The sequence below is a fragment of the Gastrolobium bilobum genome, unplaced genomic scaffold, assembly GCF_033153095.1.
Source record: "Gastrolobium bilobum isolate Gb01-03AN ecotype WA unplaced genomic scaffold, APGP_CSIRO_Gbil_v1 utg12914, whole genome shotgun sequence".
In the NCBI taxonomy this organism is placed as follows: Eukaryota; Viridiplantae; Streptophyta; class Magnoliopsida; order Fabales; family Fabaceae; genus Gastrolobium; species Gastrolobium bilobum.
Window position 1 is genome coordinate 285,361 of NW_026897469.1, and position 22,210 is coordinate 307,570.

At 35.4% G+C, this 22,210-nt stretch overlaps 2 protein-coding genes and 1 non-coding gene across 5 annotated transcripts; 1 reads left to right on the forward strand and 2 right to left on the reverse strand.

Annotated features, from left to right (window-relative positions):
- Positions 1-67: 67 nt before the first annotated feature.
- Positions 68-2,101, reverse strand: LOC133307128 (NADPH-dependent pterin aldehyde reductase). Of its 2 annotated transcripts, none has more exons than XM_061507553.1 (5): positions 1,884-2,101; positions 1,695-1,764; positions 1,400-1,581; positions 1,118-1,290; positions 68-373 (listed from the first exon to the last, which is right to left on the reverse strand). In XM_061507553.1, the coding sequence occupies exons 1-5, from the start codon at positions 2,076-2,078 to the stop codon at positions 304-306; spliced, it is 690 nt and encodes a 229-aa protein (XP_061363537.1). In that variant the 5' UTR covers positions 2,079-2,101; the 3' UTR covers positions 68-303. The 2 variants fall into 2 exon arrangements, with proteins under 2 accessions (XP_061363537.1, XP_061363536.1); XM_061507552.1 differs by having other exon boundaries at positions 1,400-1,593.
- Positions 2,102-7,517: 5,416 nt separating this feature from the next.
- Positions 7,518-7,591, reverse strand: TRNAV-AAC (transfer RNA valine (anticodon AAC)). The gene has a single exon. It is a non-coding gene; the product is annotated as a tRNA-Val (tRNA).
- Positions 7,592-7,726: 135 nt separating this feature from the next.
- On the forward strand, positions 7,727-21,575 carry LOC133307135 (mitotic spindle checkpoint protein MAD1). 2 transcript variants are annotated; one of them, XM_061507571.1, is made up of 16 exons: positions 7,727-7,912; positions 8,220-8,319; positions 8,510-8,670; positions 9,000-9,197; positions 9,281-9,373; positions 9,611-9,727; positions 10,655-10,902; positions 11,438-11,609; positions 12,976-13,074; positions 13,152-13,355; positions 13,749-13,911; positions 14,928-15,018; positions 15,109-15,178; positions 15,697-15,825; positions 16,090-16,128; positions 21,152-21,575. In XM_061507571.1, exons 1-16 carry the CDS (start codon positions 7,727-7,729, stop codon positions 21,239-21,241), a joined length of 2,160 nt encoding a protein of 719 aa, XP_061363555.1. In that variant the 3' UTR covers positions 21,242-21,575. The 2 variants fall into 2 exon arrangements, with proteins under 2 accessions (XP_061363555.1, XP_061363557.1); XM_061507573.1 differs by having other exon boundaries at positions 7,778-7,912; positions 8,220-8,323.
- Positions 21,576-22,210: the final 635 nt, after the last annotated feature.

A 22,210-nucleotide genomic window follows, 5' to 3' on the forward strand; every position in this document is an offset into this window, starting at 1 on the left:
TTTCTCATTTAAATTTGTAAGTTATCTTATATAACAAATTTAGACAAGAGGTTCAAAACTACGTTTGTTTTCTCAAAAAAGCAATAACAGAGCGAATACTAACCAAATTGGCATCTACGAATATCATGCTACAACCATTTAACCAACCAAAATTTTCCCGCTTGGATATATGCCATCAAGAAAATGGAAAAAAACACAGACAATATAAAAGAATTGGATTTGATGAAGCACTTATCCAAGCCCATGTGAAGTAAATCGTCCATGCTTCGCTTAACTTGGGAGGTTGCTCTCTTCCCCTTTATCTCAGACAGTGAGAGATGCACCATTATCTGCTGCTGTGAGATTGAGTATCATGGTTGCAGCCTTCAAAGCCCTGATAGATGACGAGTGAATGTAAGTTGAAAAAGTATCATTAGATGGGGGAAAATAGCATTTGCGAAATAACTATTAACATGTTACAATGATTAAATGTAAAATACAACCGATTTTAATGGTTCTTTTGATATGTTTATGATTAGACCGGATCTACTTAGTACTTAGTGTGTTTGGTCAGACATTTGCACAACCCAAAACATGGTTTGACCATCAGTCCATCATCACAAACATGATCTCCCTCTCCTCTTGAACTCTGCATGTTTGACTGTCTTCTTGCAAACCTCAGTATTGCCCAAGAACCCGATATAGCGTAAGTGCTGTTTCTCTACTAAAAATTAACCAACCCTTAATTTTCCCTTTTTGTAATACAAACGAAAAATAGACACAAGGTAACATGGTATTTTTGTAAATAGACAATCAAAAATTGACTTTTATCAAGACTATGTAAGCAACATAAATCACTTCAATGTGAACCCACTTGTCAAGTTTGCAAAATCTAATGCAAATACAAACTTACAAACAGTAACAGGTAGAAAATAGTTTGAAAAATCAAAGTAGTGTGAAGCAAATCTGAGTTGAGGTTCAAGTCCATATTTTTGCCCGCCCTCACAAATATCACTCTTTCTAGTAGTTGGGAGTTTTGTTTCTGATTCCTCCTCCAAAGGAAGAAAAGAAGAATGTATTTGGAAAAGAAGTGAAGAGAAGTGATAATATAAAAAATGTTAAAAAGTGGAGTGCATACCATGATTCAGGCGTTTGATATAGAGCAGCAGAATTACCAAAGCATGATGCAAGCATGTCAGTGTTGATTACACCTGGATTAAGAGCCACAACTGCCATTCCTTCAGGCAACTCTTTTGCCACTGACCTTGTCAAACCTTCAACGGCCCATTTTGAAGCACAATAAGGTGCAACCTGTTTTGTTTGCATAATATATATATATATATAATGCTTCCAATCAATGTCAGTTGTGTTATTTATAAATTAAATTAAATTAAATTAATCACAGTGACAACTGACTGACCAGTGCAGCACCAGATCTTCCCCATCCAGAAGACACATTGACAATGATTCCTTGCTTCTTGGTGATCATTAGAGGGATGAAATGCCTCAACACATTCGCAGTCCCTTTTAAGTTCGTATCAATCACTGTATCAAACTCTTCCGCTGGAACTTCCCAAATCTTGTTGTTTTTATTAATGGTTCCTGCATTATTTACTGCATCGCGTCGCATCGCATTGCACAGAACACTTAAGTAACACCAATTCGGAATTGCAACAAATATATAAATATAATAAATCAAAACATATAACCTATACCTATAATATCAGGAACGCCCTTTTTCTCCATAACAATTCGTGCCAATTCTTCGACACTGTTATTCGACTTCTGAAACAAACCCCAAAAAAGAGAGAGAGAGAAAAGAAAATTTAATTAAAAAAAAAAAAAAAAGATAAATAAATCGAATGGAAACAGAGTGAGTGAGTGTGAGAGAGAGAGTGACTGACGACGTCGGCATGAAGGAAGAAATGGTTGTCAGTGTTAGAGAGATGTGGTTGGAGGGAAGTGAGCTTATCGTGAGCACGGGAACAGCCGATTATGATATGACCTCGATTGGCCAATTCTAGGGCTAAGGCTCTGCCAAGGCCTTTGCTCGCACCTGTTATCAGCACCGTTCGCGACACTTCCCTTTTCCCATTCATCTTCTTCCCTTCTCGCACCCTTTCTTTCTTTCCCTGACTTATTTATATATCTGTCTATCTATCTACTATCAAACAAATTCCTACTTTCCTTTTTTGTTTTTTGTTTTCAATAAATATGATTTCAAAATATTAAATTGTGATACATGTAAAGAGATTCTTCAAACGTCAAATTTCTATATTTCATCTCAATACATTGATATCTATCCTATGTTATTCTTGATCCTATTATTTTTTAACATGAATTATTTTTCATTATAAAATTTGTACTTTGAATTATTTTATTTTATTTTCAGTTTAAACCACGCACCTTTTTAAAATTTTAATAGAAAATTTATGTGTTCGATTATTTATCAAATGTCCTCCAAAGGAATCATATATCAATCAAGAAATGTAAAAATACTAACAAAAGTCATAATTTGTTTTGTTTTGTTTTGTTTTGTTTTGCAAAGTGACAAATCTAGTTAATGACAAAACTAAAAACACACAGGACCAAGTCACTACTAGGTAGGGTAAGGGGGGAATATGCCTGATAGATACATACATACATACAATGTATTCGAAGATAATAAAAATCTATATACAAAAATGACATCCATCACGTTACAGAAGAACAAAACAACCAATTCATACCATTGCATTGCAGGCCCACTCAATGGAATGAGCATGGACGGACCACTAAACTGTTGGGGAAAACCGAGCTATAGAAGAAATAGAAAAAAAACGAAGCATTTCTCTATCAAACAGCAGTATTAGTATTAGTATTAGTATTAGTATCTCAAACCAACCATCCGCATTGGTGCTGCTGTCACAAGGTGCAGTGCTTTGGTTCTCGCTTCTCTCCATGTTCTACTTCATACTTCCATACCAATATTTATTGCGTATACAACTCTACTTGGGTATACTGGAATACATGGGAGTTCTAGCAACCAGGTCCCACAATAGATGACTGATCTTCAGGACTGACTGTTGCTTCGGAATCTACCTTGCTTGGTTTAATCCTTTCAACGATTGCAAGTCCTATTTTGGGCGAAAGCTTCTTCACCTCCTCTGCTGTGTAGATGAAAATCTTCCTCACAACAGTACATAACTCACTGCAGTTAAGTACAAATAATTTAATATACACAACAAGCATAAAATTAAGCATGCAGTATTTCCTAATCCAAAATGAAATGCAAGCATCTGATCAAACTATTGAATGTCTTGCAAACAAAGTATAATGCCACATAAACATAACAATGTCCAAGCCAAGAAAATGTAAAAGCATCAAATGAACTTACTTCCATGGATCATCTCCAACCATCATCATCATTATCAGTGTAGACAACCTGCCATTTTTCTGGGGATCCACAGAGCTCCCCATCGATGTCAAACATCTCTTCCAATTTCCCAAGCAGATCCTCAAATTGTGTTAAACCCACAACCCTCCCAACAGCCATTCCTTGCATGTGGTGGACCTAGAAAAATATTAAATTATATCATAAATAACCTCAGTACACTATTACAGCCTAATGATGATTTGTGGATTCCATAGCAAAGGAAAATTTGGAAGACTTTCCAGCCAAAATGTTTCATTGAGATTCTAGTCTGAAGCATGGAAAAATATTTAAAGTTGTATTTTGTATCAGTGTGTGATAAAAGAAATCAGAACTTCCTATAAATTTATTTTAGTTATATTTACTGATTGTGTATGTTAATGAAGGGAAAATCACTAGTCTGGTAGAAATAATTCAGTTGCTGTCAATAATGCCATATATTACCAAGAATCATCATATAGTTCTACAAAATGAAGAGACAACATATACATAATTATCATAAAGTCAACTACATTAATGAATTGGAAAAGCATGCCAAGAATGCTTCAGGTTTGTAAATGAAAATGGGGAAGGATGCAGAAAGATTACACCAAGAAGAGTCATGCTACCTTTGTACAGCTCCTTATTTGCCTGCAGGCATGAGAGGCATGATTTTTCAGCATCGCAACTTACTGAAGGGATATCAGATCGATTAGCATTTGATGGTTCAGAATGCTGATCAGACTCGGCATCCAAAAAGCCAAACAGACCTATCATCCCCCACCCTTCCTGACAAAGTGACTGTTTGTAGACTTCCTTATGGATTAGAATCCTCAAGTAGCTGAATCCCAAAGAGTCTACAGCCATTTCCAGAGCCTTGTCTCTTCTCTCCAGATCCTTTAAGGGCTATAGCTGAAAAAGTTTCCATAGAGTTTTCCATCTTATTACACACCAATATATTGATTTGTTGGAAGGAAGTCCCAGAGAGCTATTATTCCCACCAAAGCCAAGAAAGTAAGTTGCAGTATAATTGAACTTGGGCGATGAATAGAGACCTCGTCCATGTTGGGGGTCACAATAAGGGAAAGGTGTAGATTCAACTGGTGATTTCCATATGCGCGGTGGCGGTGCACAAAGAAAAACAATTATGTAAAAGAACAAAATTGACAGCAGAATTCACATGAAGAAATTGTGTATGACCAACCCACCTTGCATAGAAGAATCAAGCATTGTAAAAGGTAGAACAAGAGGTCGTGCCCTCTTGTTTCTTGGGATTGGCTGCGAGTTTGCAGGAGTGGTAGACACAAGTGGCTCTAATTCCCATGAAGATACTCTATCAGGACGCAAAATTGATGATGGTTCATCCCATTGCACTTGAAATAGAAATATATTATAGGTCATAAAATAACAGAACCAAAAGCTTCTAGCCATCAAGATTATCCGCGTGTCGCCTACCATATTCATCTTTTATACAAAACCTTTAGCCACATTTTGGCAGCTAAATGAATTTTTATGACAATTCTATTCTTTGGCAGATTTAACAAGCTTCATTTCAATCCCATCTATCAGAGTCATATAGTTCAACCATATAAACAATATTGAACATGCATAAGCCAAAGAGTTATGTGATAAAAATGTGGAAACAAAATGCTTAACTTGCTGGCATTCTTTGGATGGTCCATCAAAGTTCAAAATGCTCAACACAGAAAGGGTAGATAATTAGAGGGTACTACACATCTGATATAATAAAGTTCTTATCAATTTCGGTTCCCACTTTCAATAACAATAACCCAGACAATAACGACACATTTCCCTCCCAAACACAAGAAAAAACAAACCAAATCAGGCCTAGCTGCAACTACTTGTTACAGATCAAACTCACTATTTCGGTCGATTTATAATGTACATACTAATATTATGTAGGGAAGAGTGTTTGTCATTTTGAATGACAGAAAGTTATGTCATCTTAAGAGACATATAGACACCGAAAATTTGAATTTTAAATTAAAAAAAATCACTCACTCTCTCTCCCATTATTTCTGTGTCTATCTCTCTCCTAAAATGACATAACTTATGTCATTTAAAATGAGAAACACCAAACCCTATTATGTAACATGATGTAAAGTTTTTTACCCACTCACTCATTGGTTTCCGCACCATCATTTTTTATTTTTTGTTTTTATTATATGTATGGGACTCACATACATTTTTGTTTGAGTAGGAAAATGTTTTAAGATTATGTTACATGATACTAGTTTTATCCTAAGGGGGCGTTTGGTTTCGGAAATTTTTTTGGAATAGTAGAGAAATGTAATAGATAGAGAAATGATTGGAAAGATAGATAAAGTGAGATAGGTAGAAAAATGTAAAAAAAAAAGTAGTTTGGTGGGGAAAAACTTTACTGGGAAAATTAGGTAACTTTATGAAATCAACAGTGCATTAAAAGCCAGATAACCAGTTTTCCGAAAAATCCCACCTTCAAATTGGGTTTCTATACAATGCGGAAATCTATGTTTCTCATAAATCCAGACAAATTGGATAGATGGATTTTTGGTGAAAATACGTTGAAACAAACATGGTGTTTCTAAAAGCCATACTTCAGAAACATAGATATCCGCTGAAAAGCTCCCAACCAAACACCACCTAAGAGTTATGTGGTAGGAAAAGTGATTGTGTTATGTTATAGAGATTTGTTTTGCGTGCCGTACTTTTTTTTTGCTCAAAAAAGACGGGCCCCATAAAATATTATGTGTAGGAAACTTTTTCTTGTCATGTTAAATAATGAATGCAAATCCTTTTTTTTAATATTTGCGTCTCTCTCAATTAGCATAAGAAAGTAAAACAGAAACAACAGTAGAATGCGTGCCCTCAAACCCCTACAGCCTCCCCCCATTGTCCCACCCCTAGGCGTGTAAATGGATTGAGCTAGGCTAGACTTTGGTTTAAATAGACTAAGTCTATGTAAAAAACATTGGGTATGGCCTGGCCTATTAGCCTGTGTAAGCTCCAAATTACAAGTCTGGTCTGACCTATATTCAAAAAAAAGTCTTGGCCTAGGCCTGTTAGCCTGTTTAAGCTTAATAAACATTCAACAATTGAATGAATAACTAAAATAATATTATTTTATTATTCAAAATTATTAAATAATAATTTTATTTATTATATTTTAAATAAATAATATGATATAAGCCGACTTGTAGGTTTATGGGCCCAACATGTACAAAAAAGCCTATGACCTGTTTTCTAAATAGGTTTCTTTAAAAGCCTAGACCTGTTCTATTTTACTACTTATAATAAGCCAAGTCTGACCTAATATAGGCTAAGCAGTAGGTGTTGGGAGGAGGATATTTGAGAAAAGAAAAGGTTTAGAAAGATTTGGAGGAAGAGAACACTTTTATTAGTACACAACTCTTTTTCCTTTTGGCTTGATACAAAATGATAGAGGACACACCTATTTATACTAGTGGCACCTCCTTAATCAATGGCTAGGATTATGCCAACACAATTCTCATCTAATGACTACAAATCATTCTCTAGAATTCTCCACAATTTTCTTAGCCTAGATATTTCCATGGTAGTTTCTAGGTTGAACTATTCTAGATATTTCCATAGAGTAATCTAGAGTAGATTACTCTAGAATTTGGGCTAAACTACTCTTAAAGATTATTCTAGAAGTTGGGCCAAATAATAACTAAGCTCAATGGACTAAATCAAGTTTATTTATACAACAGTAGGCCCCTGTAGGCCGACGTAGCCCATTTACACTCCTACCCCCGCAAATCATTATTTTATTTACTATTATTAAATGTTTATATTAATTAATATTCAAATTCATTCCAGTATCCCCTTTTGTAGAGCTATGGTAGTAAGGAATATGCAAATCACTTGGAAATTTTTTATCGAAGAGATCCACTCGTCCGAGTTTCTTTCCAACCCTTCTTTGTTTTTACAGAAAAAAATACTATCAGGTTCAAATTAACATATTTTAATTTTTTTATAAATTAAATATTTTTAAACCAATACTTATTTACAAAATAATATTTTCCCAAAAATATGTTAAATCTTTTATAAAGAACACGAAATAACATGCTGCAGCCTCGACTAAGGTGTAAGAAATTAACAACAACAAAAAAGAAAAGATACATAATGGCGTCGCCCGGGTTCGAACCGGAGACCTTCAGTGTGTTAGACTGACGTGATAACCAACTACACCACGACACCTCTGTTTATTGATTGCTTCAATTTTAATATTTTAAAGATATTTGTGTCATTTGCGGATTTTGTTCCCTTGAAAAAGTTGCGCCCTGAAGCTTGGCTTTCAAATACGGTGTGGGCAACGCAAGGCAAGGAAGGAAAATGATACTCAGAACCCCTCCGCCACCGAAGAGGCCTCGGGCCGATGCCGATGCCGATGCTGATGCCGACGCCGATCGCCAGCTCGTAATCTACGAGGATCCGCCGGTGCCGGTGCCGGTTCCGGAGTCATATCAGGATCCATCCGTTTCCGAGCACATGCTCTGCACCTATCAGTGTCGCCAAATGGTTTGTCTGTCACCTCTTGCTTTTCAACTTCATTTTCCTTCTGCATTTACACGACCATGACCTCAAAAATCAAAAATCAAAATATTCGGATTTAAGCTTACAATATATCATGGCGCTTGATACTTGATATGCTCCTATACTATGCTGCTGCATTATATTAGTCAATATTCCTCTCTCTCTCTCTCCCTCTCTGTTTAATTTTTTTATTTAGTTTATTCTTCTCTGTGTGGTGTTTGAACTATGTCTTTGCTATTGCTGGGAACGCCGAATTTTCTGCACTCGTTAAATCCTTGTCAAATTATTGCAGGTCAAATCGGATTTTATAGATGCCTTAAGCAGAGCTGAAAATCAAGTTCGTGATTATCAATCTAAATTGGAGACATTGGATGACAAGTTCCACAAAGTTGGTTGGTATATGCTTGTCCGATTGGTTTTTCACTTCAATCTTTACTCATGTTTATGTTAAGTTAGGAAATGAGGAAATAAACCATTTATATGTTTTTGAATTTTGTATCCTTATCATTTTTGCTTTTTCCTGACATCATTGTCAGATTTCTTCTATTTTGTACCTTAGTTTTAACTATTAACTTGTTACAGAGTCCGAGAGGAAGAAATTTCTGGACCAATTCTTATACACAGAACAGGAACTCGGTGCTGCAAAAGGGCGCGAACAGGCACTCCAAGACCAGCTTTTGAAGGAGGTCACTAAATCTCAAGAACGATTAAGAAAACAAATACAATTAAACAGTGAACTTGAGGTGTGTTTTATTTTTCTATTTAGTTCTTTCAGGTGACAAACAAACATTTTATATCAATATGCACACTTAAGCAGAAGACTGAGTTATGCTTAATTTCTTTCATGCCCACTACTCCACCAAATTCTGAACTGATGCATCTTCCTAGAATTTTTGCATTTGATGCTAATATCATTTTTGCATGTCTTCTTTGAATTGTTGGTCTGGTCAGGTGATAATATCTATTATCTAATATTATTTTTTCAAACTTATTGTTGAAGCTTGTTATTCCCCACCTATGCGTGGGCTGCATTTTCACACAGTGGTTTAACCCTCTTCCATATGGAATTTAGGTTAAGCTCCAAAATGAGATGAACCTTCGTATGAAAGCTGAGTCTAATGCCGCCTCAGCAGAAGAGAAAGCAACATCTTTAGAACGTAAGCTAGACCATCTCTCAGAGAGTATAGAGAGGGAAAAAAACCGACTTTCTGATGAGCATTCACAACTGAAAAGGGACTCAAAGTTTTCTGTTTCTCGAATAACTGCAAATGTAAGTGGCTTTATTTGTTGTTCAGACTAATGGCTGTTTACAGCTATCGTAATTAGTTAAGTTGTGTAATTCTTTTGTTGTAGCTTGAACAAATGGAATGCAGAGCTAATAATGCTCAGAGCGAAGCAGAGCTGTTAAAAGAGCAACTGGACCATCTTAAGGACCAACTGAATGAGGTTTGAATTTCTAATTAGTTGCTTGCTGGCTTTCATTGTTCCTTTAAGAATATACCGTGAACAAAGCTATACTCACTCTGTGATGTCAAATTTGACTCGGTGTTAAACCTCTGAAATTCAGCTGGACAGTTTTCTGATTGATTATTGTATTGTACTTGCTTCATTTCATTGTCATGTTCCATTTTCCAATAGGGTTATGAACTTATAGTTGCATTACACCATGATTTCTATTTCCAGTGTTTGCACCAGAAGATTGAAGTTGAAAAAAAATTGTCAAGTTTGACATCTGAAGAAGTTACTTCTACAGGGAGTAATGTTTTAGTTAAACATTTGCAACAGGAGCTTAGGAATTATGTAAGTTTGCTTTCATTTTTATCTCGAATCTTGATGCCTCTTTTTATTGTGATTGTAGTTGTGGGAGGTTGCATACATTGATGACTTGATGTCTGGACCAATTTTAGTAGTAACTCAAGTGGCATGATCGCAAATGGAGAGGGATAATGTCATTATTTTATTGAATGATCTGGATATATAGAGAAAAGGTTTGGGTAGGCTTGGCCCCTGGTTTGAGCCCTTTTTTTAATCTTTTGGGATGTTTATGGGTTGATAGCCAATAAGCCTGTCCAGGTGGGTCATATTGTGTTTGCATTTTTCCTTTACATTTTATTGTCTCTTTTTTATTTAAAATTTTAATAAATATAGTTTAATATGACACCAAATATTTGGAATTACTATGAATATATACAGTTTGTTAGTATATCTTTAATTTTTTAACTTAATTAAAAATGATTTCATTTTCTTTGCTCTCATATGTACCTTCCCTTTGCTAGTGTTTTGATGCGTTTTACAGCGACCATATGTTACCAAAGCATTTTTGTGAGGGAGGCAGGGAGCTTGGTATCAATTGACTGGTGTGTTTGCTTGGTTTCTAAAATTATGAGTTTGGGTTAAATTCATTCATGGACTTAGAAACAAATTTGGCTTGAATGCTGCATCTATTACAAGTCTATAGCTTGAGTTGGTACCAGCTTGATCTGGCTTCTGGTCATGCCTAATGTATGCTTCTGATCATGCCTGATCATGCCTAATTATCTGAACAAAAATACAGAAGCTTTTGCTGAAGTATGATTCTGAATCCATATTGATGTGTGATTTGGATTATTTTTTATGCTTTGGAAGGATGCAATATTTTGATTCATTCTTGTATGATGAGTTCTCAATGAAAATTTGTTTTCTTATAGTAATCTGAATAATTGTATCCTGTTTACTTTGATATTTTAGGAATCTGAAGTAAGGGAAGCAAGAAAGCTAAGATCTAGTCATGAGAACATTGAGCTTTTAAAGGAGAAATTGTTGGAGGAAAAGATCCGCCGGGAAAGGGCAGAATTAGAGCTATCTAAATTACAGGATATGCAGTTAAATATGAAAAAGTTAGAGGATCAAATATCATCTTGGAGGTTGATAATTAAAGACATACCTGGTGTCTCATGTTTTGAGGACATACCTGTTAAGTTTGCTGCTTTACAGAAGTACGTGAGTAGCTACAATTCTGTTTGCTTGGCTATATTAATAGATTTGAGCTGTCAGTGGCATTGTCAAGACTAATAACTCCAGAATATTCTTTATATTTTATTTTGTGCTGGTTTTGATACCTAGTAATCTTTTTGTTTATGAGCACCTTGAGGCCATGGAGATTTTGAGATGATCTCTTACTAGCCTCCTAGTTAAATTTTTTTATCTCCAATATTCGATATCACACTACATTTGTTTTGTGGGTATGCAAAGGGAACTAATTTGCTTAAACATACTGATGGAGAGACTGACTTGTGCTGATGCATGAAGACTTGTATTCATCCATATGCATGATAATATCCATTTATGTTATGGCATATGTCAGTATGAATGACGCACAATGTACTGGATATGTGTAAGACCAAGGATCTCTTCATATTGAGATTGCTTTCTTTTTTAAGTGTAGCAAAAAAAATGTGAGATTGCTATGCTACTTAACATGGTGAGTAAGAACATATTGTCTTTTGATCTTGATATCTTCTATCAATACAGAGAGGTCATTGATAGCATGCGGAAGGAGAGCGAGGGAACTGCCCGCTTGAAACAACTTGAGGTGGCTCTGGATGCTGCTGAGATTGGTAAACAAAATGCTGAGACTGAGGCTGCGTTGGCTAAAGAGAAAGCAGAAGTATTAAAATCAGAGATTAAGCGGATTGAATTAATGGTCAGTGTTTGATTTGGAAGTTGGTATGGTACTTTGATAATTACTTAACACTGGACTTGTTCTTTGCATGCTCTATCATGCATTAGTTCCATTGTCATCTTTGGAATTCTTGGATTTATTATCTGCTATTCTCGATAACCAGGCTGGTGTAGAACATGAATTTAAGACAGATGAAGCAATACTAATAAAGACGGGTTGGTATGAATTAATAGATAAATCTTTGTCTATTAGGTTATGGCTTTCAGAGATTTGGATGCCCCCAATGAAAAGTGGGATTTGGTAGCTATAGTTAGGTTATAGTTGGGAAGGAGTTTCACAATGGGTGAATTTATGGTATATCTAGAAATGATTTAGATGCAAAAAGGCGGAGGAGATAGCTTAAATTTCATACCTAGAATGGACTTGCATCACATAATTCCAAGGATAGACTCCATAGCTAACTTGTTTCTCTGTTGATCTTTCTCAACTCAGAATATAACAAGATGCATATACTTTACTAATTGTAACTCACACCAGCAAATCTATGTATCACTTAAGCAAACATCTTTAGTGATACATTTAAGACATTGATATGAGAAGCTCCTGCAGCCTTGGTCTTTTAGCTTCCTGCTTCAAGTGCAACATATACTGATTGCTTGCAAAGGTATATTCAGTTCTATTTGGGTAATTGATGTAAACACAGCTTTTGGAGATTTGTGAACAACACATGCCAATGAAATGAAGCATTTAGGTATTAGTTTATGATTTGAAAGCTCTTGTTTTGAATGTATAAAGTTGGGATAATAAGTATCAAAATCTCCAATTCTTCAGTTTCCTAATTTTTTATGCTTTCTGGACAGAACAAAAATAATGGTTTAATCTATTTATTATGTAATTGTTAGTATTACACAGTATTAAGATATAGCCCAAAGGATTTTATTTATTGTGTTGCATTTTACGGCTTCTGCTGTATTGAAGAAGCATTGGGTTTAAGTAATCTGTAACTATGCATTATGTGAACCATGCATGATGTTGTTTCCCTGTTGATTATTCTACATGATGACCATGCTTGAGACATACGTGTCAAAATATCACTTCCACTTAATTGAAAGTTTTGATAATTATTTTAATCTTCTTTCTAGTTTCTAAATATCTGAGGTTATTTCCTGCAAATGTTGTTCCTGTCTTGTTATAATTCTGGTATATTTTGAAGTAACTGGTTGTTATTGGGGCACCAACTTCCTTAACTTATGGCAATCTATTTATGATAAGATAATTGCTGCATGACAGAGGTAGTGACTGTGTATAGTTATGTTCTAAAATCTGTAGTCATTGTTTGCCATTAATTTCAGTTATGTGTTTGAAATACATATTTATTGTCTTGCAGCTTGCTGTGGTTACTGAGGAAAGAAATAAATTAAGAAATGTTGCCAATTTGAAGAATGGTGAAGCTGGGGATGGATCAAAAAGTGCTAATCCTGTTCAGGTTGTTTTCCCCCCTGTTTTGTTATCATTAAACTTATGTGATCTAATGTTTTTTGCTTTTCTGGTTGATGCATGCAGGAACTGGAATCATCTCTTGTTAAGAAAGATGATTGTATTAAAGAATTAGAAAGTACCTTACATGAGCAGAGAGTGGTTAATAATCTTCAACATGAGGAAATAAAGTTACTTAATGAAAAGTTGCACAATGAAGCTAGAAGAGTAAAGTCATTGGAGAGGGAGAGTGACCGGCTGCGTTCGGAGATTTCATTACTAGAGGCAAAGGTTGGTGCTGGGAAAATCTTTTTGCTGATTGGACTTCGTATGCATAAAATCATCAATTTGAAGTCCCTTCTATTTCTCCTAATGACCATCTTTAGTATGAGCATTAATTTGGTTTTCCCTGTCATGTATTAATGATGTATGTACTTCTTCTGTGAAGCAACCTAGGGCTTCATTGGAGCTTGCAACTTCTATTGAGCATGAAATTGTCATTGACCAACACTTCTGCACTATTTTACACTAATAAATAGTAGAATACAATTTTTTTTAAATATTAAATACTCTTAATTTCTTATGTCTGTATTACTGTTAAACTGTTCATTTTCCCAAGCTGTCCTGTTTTTGGTTTTCATTTTACAGTTTTTGACAGTCTACACATTATTGTTCCTTCTATAGTTGGGTCATGGTGATTTTTCTGCTGCTAATACGAAAGTTCTGCGGATGGTGAATACACTTACTGTTGATAATGAGGCCAAACAAACCATAGAAGCACTGCAAACTGAGTTGCAAAAAACAAAAGAGAAATTAAAAGCTGTAGAGGAATTGAAGTTTCAATCAGGTATGAAACCTTGTAAAGTGGTCTAAATGTTATATTTCAAAAAGAGTTGGTGGTACAGGCAAGGAGTTGACAAAGGAGATTAGTTTGAAGCTTTTGAAAGTGGTTTTGCAATTTGTAGTATGAAGATAAGTGGTGAATGGGAGAGACTGATGCTCTATAATGTCTAGTGTTTTTTATTTTGTTATCCTCATTTCCTTTTGCTGAACTTCTTTTGGTATAGACTAGAATTCCGGGGGTGCTGGTATATATGATAATTATAGATGAAACTACAAAAAAACATGATGCGTTATTTTGTTGTTGCTCCTCCAGTGAACATATTTACCAATTCACATTTTGCTTCTTTGAGAAGCCAGCTATCAAATTTCTGGCTTCCTGCTGAAAAAGTTTATCCACATTTATTAGACTGGTTAGCATGTTTTTCTTAATCAGTGTACATTATATGATATTGAGGATTGAGTGCTCAGCTTGAACTACCAACTAGTTAACTTAAATCTGCAACTGACTAAGTTAAGCTTAGCACACAGTGAATTGACTGGTCGTGATCTGTAAGTTAAGTGTTCTCCCTGGGCTTGGTTGGGGAAGATGAACAAATTCCTCGTAAAAAGGATTGAGCTTAAAACTATGACACTATGAGTGAATTTTTTGTTTAGTATCTGCAGAACAAGTTCGGATTGCTTGGTTGCAATCAAAGCTTTAAAAAACCTTTCAAGAAAACTGATCAAGTATACAGGAGGTATGCCAAGAGGGCCCCTCTGAAAATTGCTTAAGTAAAAACAAAAAATAAAATAGAGAGAAAAATAAACCTAAGTATATGAATGAAATGAAATTTCTTGTTTGTTATATTACTCTGACCTCTGCCCTTTAAAGACAGACATCAATGGTAATGAGATTTTATGTGTTAAGGCCTTAAAGGGGGGGGGGGGGGGGGGTCCAAGGCTTCTAGTATCGTCTTATTAATCATTGAATAATATTGTTATCAAATGTACGGGTTTTCCTGATCACTGCTAACGGTTTAGGAGAAGCTGGAAAGCTAGTAGATAGCTACATATCAGATAAGATACTGCAATTAAAAGAGCAAATTGCAACTCTTGAGAAGCGAGAAGAAAGGTGAGAGTATAACTTGCTAGCTTTGGCACATTATGTGTTTGTTTCTATCAAGATGATTGTGGAATAACAGAAATACTGAAACGTCAACAGATACAAGACAGTATTTGCAGACAGAATTTCAGTCTTCCGGAGGGCATGCTGCGAGCTTTTTGGTTACAAGGTTGGTATATGCTGATCTAGTTTTACTGCAATCTATTATCACTATTAAATTGGAAGTGTTTTGAACCAAATTGTGTTGCTTTAATTTATTTTTTCGAGGACCACACACCTTTGCTTTGAAAACAGTGTAGCATCCTGTTAGGGATGTGATCTGGTACGGGGAAACCTCAATGCATATTTGAATTTTAGTCACTATAATTTCAACTACTATTGTAGCAAGCTTCTGTTGTAAGGTGATTTGTATAACGCTGCTAATAGTTGAGTTGGGTAATTTTAGACATTCCAAGGTTAGGGAACTAGAAACTCACGTAAACTCCTTCCTGTGCAATTCGACATGTTATCCAATGCTTCTGCATATAGGGTTTGTTTTTTCTCTCTCCAAGAAATTGCCTGTCGAGCATTTTCTAATTATGTTCTTTCCAAACTGGAGGAGGTTAACAATTGATTCTGTGATAAATATATTTATCTTTCTGCTGACACCTAGAATGCTTCTGTGCTTGATGATAACTATATTGGCAGATTGTGATGGATGAACACCAGCGGTCAAATGGAATCCCAGTGACACGATTTACCTTGCAATCAATTTATGCACAAAGTGATGATGAGAAACTTGAATTTGAATATGAATCAGGGAACACTAACATTTTGGTAAGATGTTGAATTTTGTATTGGATTTAATATTGAGAGAGGAATGGGGATTTTACTTTTTTCAATTGTACACCACTAAAATTCAGTTTGGGTTGAACTTCAAGATTAAATGGTGATTTTCTTTCAACAGATAAATTTGGGCCTTCTAATAATAAAATAAATAAATATATCTAAGGAAATATGTTTTGAGGTTGTTTTTGGCTTTTTGCAAATGATGAAATGAAAGATGCTGAATTTTTTTTATTTTTTTTCCCGTAACAACAGGTAAATCATTACACATCTCAGCCGGAGGTATCTCGTCAGGTAGGGAAGTTATAATATTAATATTTTTCAACAAACACATACAATAAATATTTAGGATCTTGAACTTCTGTTTCTTTGATCTCGAGCATAAATATGATCGTGAGGTGATCTATAACTTGCACAGTGTGTATGTGTGTAAGGGTTTTTGGTTTGAGCCTTAGGTGTGGCTTCTTCTTACTTCTATGTTTTATGTTACAACCCATACTAATGCTAGGCCCACAAGAGTTACCAAGCGGCCCAGTTACTTGGATCAGTACCAATGTTAGAGTCCATTTAATTGTATTTGGTGATGATAGTCTATGAAGTGTAATACATAGGCTCCACAGGGAATAGCCACCTGGAGTCAGTTAGAAAATTGTTAGAAAGTATTAAAAAGAGGAATGAATGAGAAGAAAAGCATGAAAAGTTTGACAATTTCCCTCTCTTCTGATTTCATCTCTACCTTCTTCTCTCTTCTCTCTAATTTTCAAGAAAACTCTTAACATTTTAGCTGCAAAACCTTCGATTATAGAGGAAGATATTTTGTTTTTAGCAGCAAATAGTTTCAGCTGAAAATATTTTTCCATAAAATAGCACATTTTCTGTTGCATATTGTAGAAAAGAAAAATACATCTTGAATAATTTAGTTATTAGTTATTTATCGCATTAATACTGATATTAAATAAATAGTTTTTAGAAGATATCTATACAAAAAAGAATATATATGTTTTGAAGAAAATTATTAATTTAAATTTTTTGATTTAATAATGGAAAATTATTTTTCATATTTAACATTTAAAAAAATATGAAATATATATATATTTCAATGGGTTTGCCAAGTCAGAATAAAAGAGGAAGGTTGGCGTCAGGTGTAGCGAGTCGGCCGTAAAAAAAACAGCTTATGATATGTTGTTGAACCCTTATGATATGTCGTTGAGGTGTACCCTTCATAGCAGCTATATTTATGAGATGAACCCTTATGATATGTCGTTGAGGTGTATCCTTCATAGCGACACGTTGCATCAGGTCCCGGGCATAGCGAAAAATGAGCTAGGGTCCTTGCCACAAGGCTAAGCGCTGCATTGGTCCCGGGGTGTAATGATAAATGAGTTAGGGTCATTGCCTCAAGGCAAGGCGCTAGGTCTTCACCCGGATTTGGTGACAAGTAGGTCAGGTCCCAACACGCAAATGGGCAAGTGTGGTGGGCAAGCACCGCCCAGAGGTTAAGGATGCGATTGGAAGCTGGAACATAGGAACCTTAACGGGTTAAACTTATGGAGTTAGTAGATGTTTTTGCTAAGGAAAGTGAATATTGTTTGCTTGCAAGAAACTAAGTGGGTTGGAGAAAAGGCCAAGGAAGATGGTACCAGTTTCAAGTTGTGGTATACAGGTATAAACAAGAGTCACAATGGTGTTGGAATTATGATCGATAGAAGTTTCAGAGATAAAGTTGTAGATGTCAAAGGGAAAGGCGACAGGATTATCTGGTTAAGCTTTTAGCGGGTGATTTAATCTTGAATATCCTCAGTGTGTATGCACCCCAAGATTGCTGACGCGAGCTGTTGAACTCGCAAATTAATTAAATCAGGTTTATTAAAATTTGTAGTAAAGCGTCAACCTGAGTCGTCTCTCAAGGAGTTTGCAAGGAACTTAATCGCTAAGTTATAAAACTAAAACTAAAACTAAAACTAAAACCAAAACCAAAACCAAAACCAAATAAAACGGGAATAAAATAGGGGGTTTTAATATGATTGTCAACTTAAACGGAAATGACAAATAAAATAAAAAAAACGAGAATAATCAAATTAAAAGAAACCAACCCAAGAATTAAGATTCCAAGGATATCCATCATTAGACAAATAATTACCAAATCATGGTTGACCCTAATCGAATTGGAATTCCTGCATTCGCTTAGAAACCCCTCTCTAGACGATCGCCTAGCGTTTGGTCGAATACGGCGCGTCTACTCACGCAATCGCGGAGTATCAACCCGTTCGACTTGAGTTCATTGGGTTAATCAACCTAACCATTAAATCTAATGGTTAATCTCTTTCCTAAGAACGCAATCCCGTATCTCAGATTGAACACCCACAATTACGCAATGCCAAACTGAGTTGGAAAGAGAAACATATTTAGTTCAAAATGAGGCGCAGATCCTCAAGATTCAACCATGAAACCTCAACCTTTGGGTTGATTAAAGAAAAGAGGAGAGAGAAAAGACGAAAATTATATTAATTTCAAAACTGTAAAATTCAAATTCAAACGGAAAGATTATCCACAAGGTCCCTAGTCTCACCCTTTTAGCCCCTAATCAAGCTGGGCTTCGGGCTCTACAAATCCAATCCAAAATAAAAGGAAAGAAAACAGAAATACTGACTCTGGGTCTCATGTACATTGGGTTCAAAATTACAACTTAAGTTCACTTTTAAATAAATTTTCAGCAAAACACGTCTATCTTGGGCTCAGGTTTCGACCATCTTCCCGTCCGAATTGGGCTTCAGTGGCTGAAATAGCGATTGTAGCCTTTTTTGTTAGCTGCAAAACGCAACAAGAACGGAGTCAATCGGACATCTGTAGAGTGAGATATTGCCAAAATACGAAAGTAGTGTAAATCTGGAAAATTCTGACAAAAATCAATTAAACCCAATTAAAATCTAGAATTCTAATTTGACCCAAAAGACCTTTATTTAACTCAAATAAATCCTAAAAATACTAACTAAGAGTAATAAATAAGTGTAACAAAATATGTATTATCAATTGCCACCCAATGATAAGAGCCAATTTTGGGAAGACTTTTAGGAGGTTTTGATGGGAACACCACGAGAGGAGAATATTTTCTTTGGAGGAGATCTAAATGTTCATGTTGGTAAAAGTAATGGAGGTTTTGGTAGAATTCATGGAGGTTTTGGCTATGGAATGAGAAATGAGACTGGAGAAGATATCTTGAACGTTGCACTAGCCTACTATTTGATGGTAGCGACCTCCTTTTTTCGAAAAAGGGAGTCACATCAAATCACATATCATAGTGGTCAAAATCGTAGTCAGATTGATTTCTTTATGGCTAGAAGAGAAGATAGAACTTTTTGTGTAGACTGTAAGGTCTACCCTGGAGAGTGTGTCGCTATGCAACATAAGTTGATAATATTAGAAGTTCGGTTCAACAAAGTACTTAAAATGAGGAAGAGGGCTCAGAACCCAAGGATAAGATGGTGGAAGCTAAAGGAGGAAAAACATAGAGTTCAAGGAAAAAATGTTGCATGAAGGACCATGGGAGTTTGATGGAAGAGCAAATAAAATATGGAATGAGATGGTTATGTGTATTCAAAATATGGGAATGAGGGTGTTGGGAGAAAGCGAAGGAAATGGATTTCATACAAAGGAAACATGGTGGTGGAATGAAGAAGAGAAGGAAACAATTAAACAGAAGAAGGAATGCTTTGGATCTTTGCATAAAAGTCCCAATGATGAGAACTTGCAAAAGTTTAGATTGGCGAGAGAAATGCAAAGAAAGCAGTGCAGGAAACTAGAGGCAAGGTTTTTTGCCAATTTTTATAAAAATCTTGGGAGCAAGAATGGTGAAAAAAGTATATATAAACTTGCAAAAATGAGGGATAAGAAAGGTAAAACCTCGTCCAAGTTAGATGCATCAAGGATGAAAATCAAAAACTTTTGGTGAAAGATGAAGATGTAAATGAAAGATAGATAAACTACTTTAACAAGCTGTTTAATGGGGATGGCGATAAAAGCAAGGTGGTCTTGGAGGACGCTTATGATGATTTGAATAGAAGATTTGTGCGCAGAATCAATACACATGAAGTTAAGGAGGCTTTAAAGAGGATGAAAACTAATAAAGCTCTGGGACTTGATGGTGTCCCTATTGAAGTGTGGAAAGGCCTGGGGGATGTGGCAATAAAATGGTTGACCAATCTTTTCAATAAGATTCTTCAGACAAAAAAGGCGGAGACATTGATGAGTATGTAAATCATAGAATTAGAGCAGGGGGGATGAAATGACGTAGTGCTTTTGAGTTTTTGTGTGACCGCAAAATTTCGCTAAAGCTAAAAGGAAAATTCTATAGAACAGCAGTAAGGCCTGCAATGTTATATGGAGCTGAATGTTGGCCAGCACATAGGCAACATGAACATAAAATGGGAGTAGCAGAGATGAGAATATTAAGGTGGATGTGTGGTTATATGATGATGGATAAGATAAGAAATGAAGATATTCAACGTAAGGTAGGAGTACTACCGGTTGGTGATAAGATGAGAGAACATAGATTGAGGTGGTTTGGGCACGTAATGAGAAGGCCCCTGGATGCTCCCGTAAGAACAAAAGTTTGTTATCAAGAGCTCGACAAAACGAAAGGTAGAGGTAGACCGAAACTTACTTGGGGGAAGATAGTAAAGCAAGACTTAATGGAGTGGGATATAGATTGGCGGACGATATGCCTTAGGACGGAATGGAGAAAAGCTATTAGCATGGTAAAGGATTAGACTTGTCGTTATTCCTTATATTCCAGATGGTCTTTTTTTAGTCTTTTTCCTCTTTATCTCCCCCACTTTTTTTTCCCCTCCTTTTCCTTTATCTCCTTTCCTCCTTCCTCGTATTTTTTTTTATTTTTATTTTTATTTTTTCTCTTCGTATCTTTCATTTGGGTTTATCTACCATCGACCTCAATTAGTTTGGGATAAAGGTGTTGTTGATGTTGAACACTTAAAAAATATAATTATAGAAATATTTTTGAGAATTAGATTTTCTGTAAAAACAGTAAGATTCTTTAGTTTTACATTTTGTAAAGAAAATTAATATCTTCTTCCTGTATGCATAATTTATAGTTCTTCTGAATTTTGATATTTCTGCTATTGTTAAAAATATTTGATTAGTTCCGTTCAGTCAATTAAGTACGAGACTTTTGAGTCATAACAACTGAAGATGGATAAAAAAACGAGACTTCTGTGGAATGAGAATTACCATCATGCATGTAATTTCTATATATATATATATATATTACTGAGTCATGCTTAAGAGACTTGTACATTCCCAGGTTGAGATATTCATTCGGAAGATGAGTTCAATTCCTGCTTTCACTGCCAACATAACGGTGGAGTCTTTCAATAGAAGAACCTTGTCTTAAATTCTACGAACTTGTGTAGGCTATACAATCTAAGCACTGAGATTTCTTGTGGTAACTATCAGTTATGCTGTATGTATATTGCATCTACAACTTCCGGATGTTGGTCAACGAGTAAGGCAGCTAGGACCGGAAACATTTTGCATTCTGTCATTGATGCCTGATGGATGGCTTGGATTTGAAAAAATATGTCACTTTTTATTTATTTATTCTCTCAACCATCCGCCTAACTAATTTGAGATAAATATGTTGATATTGGGGTGAGATTATGAGCATCCAGACTGATATTGGGGCGTATATCGTTGTCAAAACTCCATTTTTCGTATTGTTTCGTCCTTTGGCTACCGTTAATATTTCGTTTGGTTTTTCAATTTGGATGCTTGTTATGTTTTATACCATGATAATTTCCGTAGTTGTCATGATGCAGGGAATAGGAGCTTGTGCTCTGTTCTAATTATCCTATTATCCTATAGGGAAAATCCCTATTCTATTATTAATTTTTTCAATTTAGTTCCTCGGAAATAAATATTTGTAATCAAGATTTGCACAGATGACAATTTGCATCAATTTAGTCTCAATTTTGAAAAGTGCGGGATTAGATTGTAAAATTTGATATAAGGAACTAAATTGAAATCGAAAATTTAATGAGATTTAAATAGGATGTTTTTCCATAATTTCTTTGTTGAATTTTGTGGAGAATTGTTTTGGGTATGATGGGCTTAAAGCTGTTGACTATCGTCTGTTCCTCGTTTTCTTTGAAGCTCTATTCACTTAATAGTGGGTTTAGGGTACCAGCAGCCTATGGTGGCTAGCGCTTGCATGGCAGCCATCATTTATGGTATGTCTTATTCAGCAATCACTTAAGTTGTTTAGTATAAACCAATTGAGAATGCTAAGTGGCCTACGACTCAGTGTGCTGAAAGTTTTTATTTATTTATTTATTTTTGAAAAAAAAAATAACTTGGCTGAAGT

Coding starts and splice junctions, on each gene's coding strand:
- LOC133307128 (XM_061507552.1), bottom strand. CDS start 2,078: ATGAATGGGAAAAGGGAAGTGTCGCGAACGGTGCTGATAACAGGTGCG. Junction 1,594..1,694: donor GGGCGTTCCTGATATTATAG/GTATAGGTTATA, acceptor GACGCGATGCAG/TAAATAATGCAGGAACCATT. Junction 374..1,117: donor TATCAAACGCCTGAATCATG/GTATGCACTCCA, acceptor GTCATCTATCAG/GGCTTTGAAGGCTGCAACCA.
- LOC133307135 (XM_061507571.1), top strand. CDS start 7,727: ATGATACTCAGAACCCCTCCGCCACCGAAGAGGCCTCGGGCCGATGCC. Junction 8,671..8,999: donor AATTAAACAGTGAACTTGAG/GTGTGTTTTATT, acceptor TATGGAATTTAG/GTTAAGCTCCAAAATGAGAT. Junction 13,912..14,927: donor GGAATTGAAGTTTCAATCAG/GTATGAAACCTT, acceptor CTAACGGTTTAG/GAGAAGCTGGAAAGCTAGTA.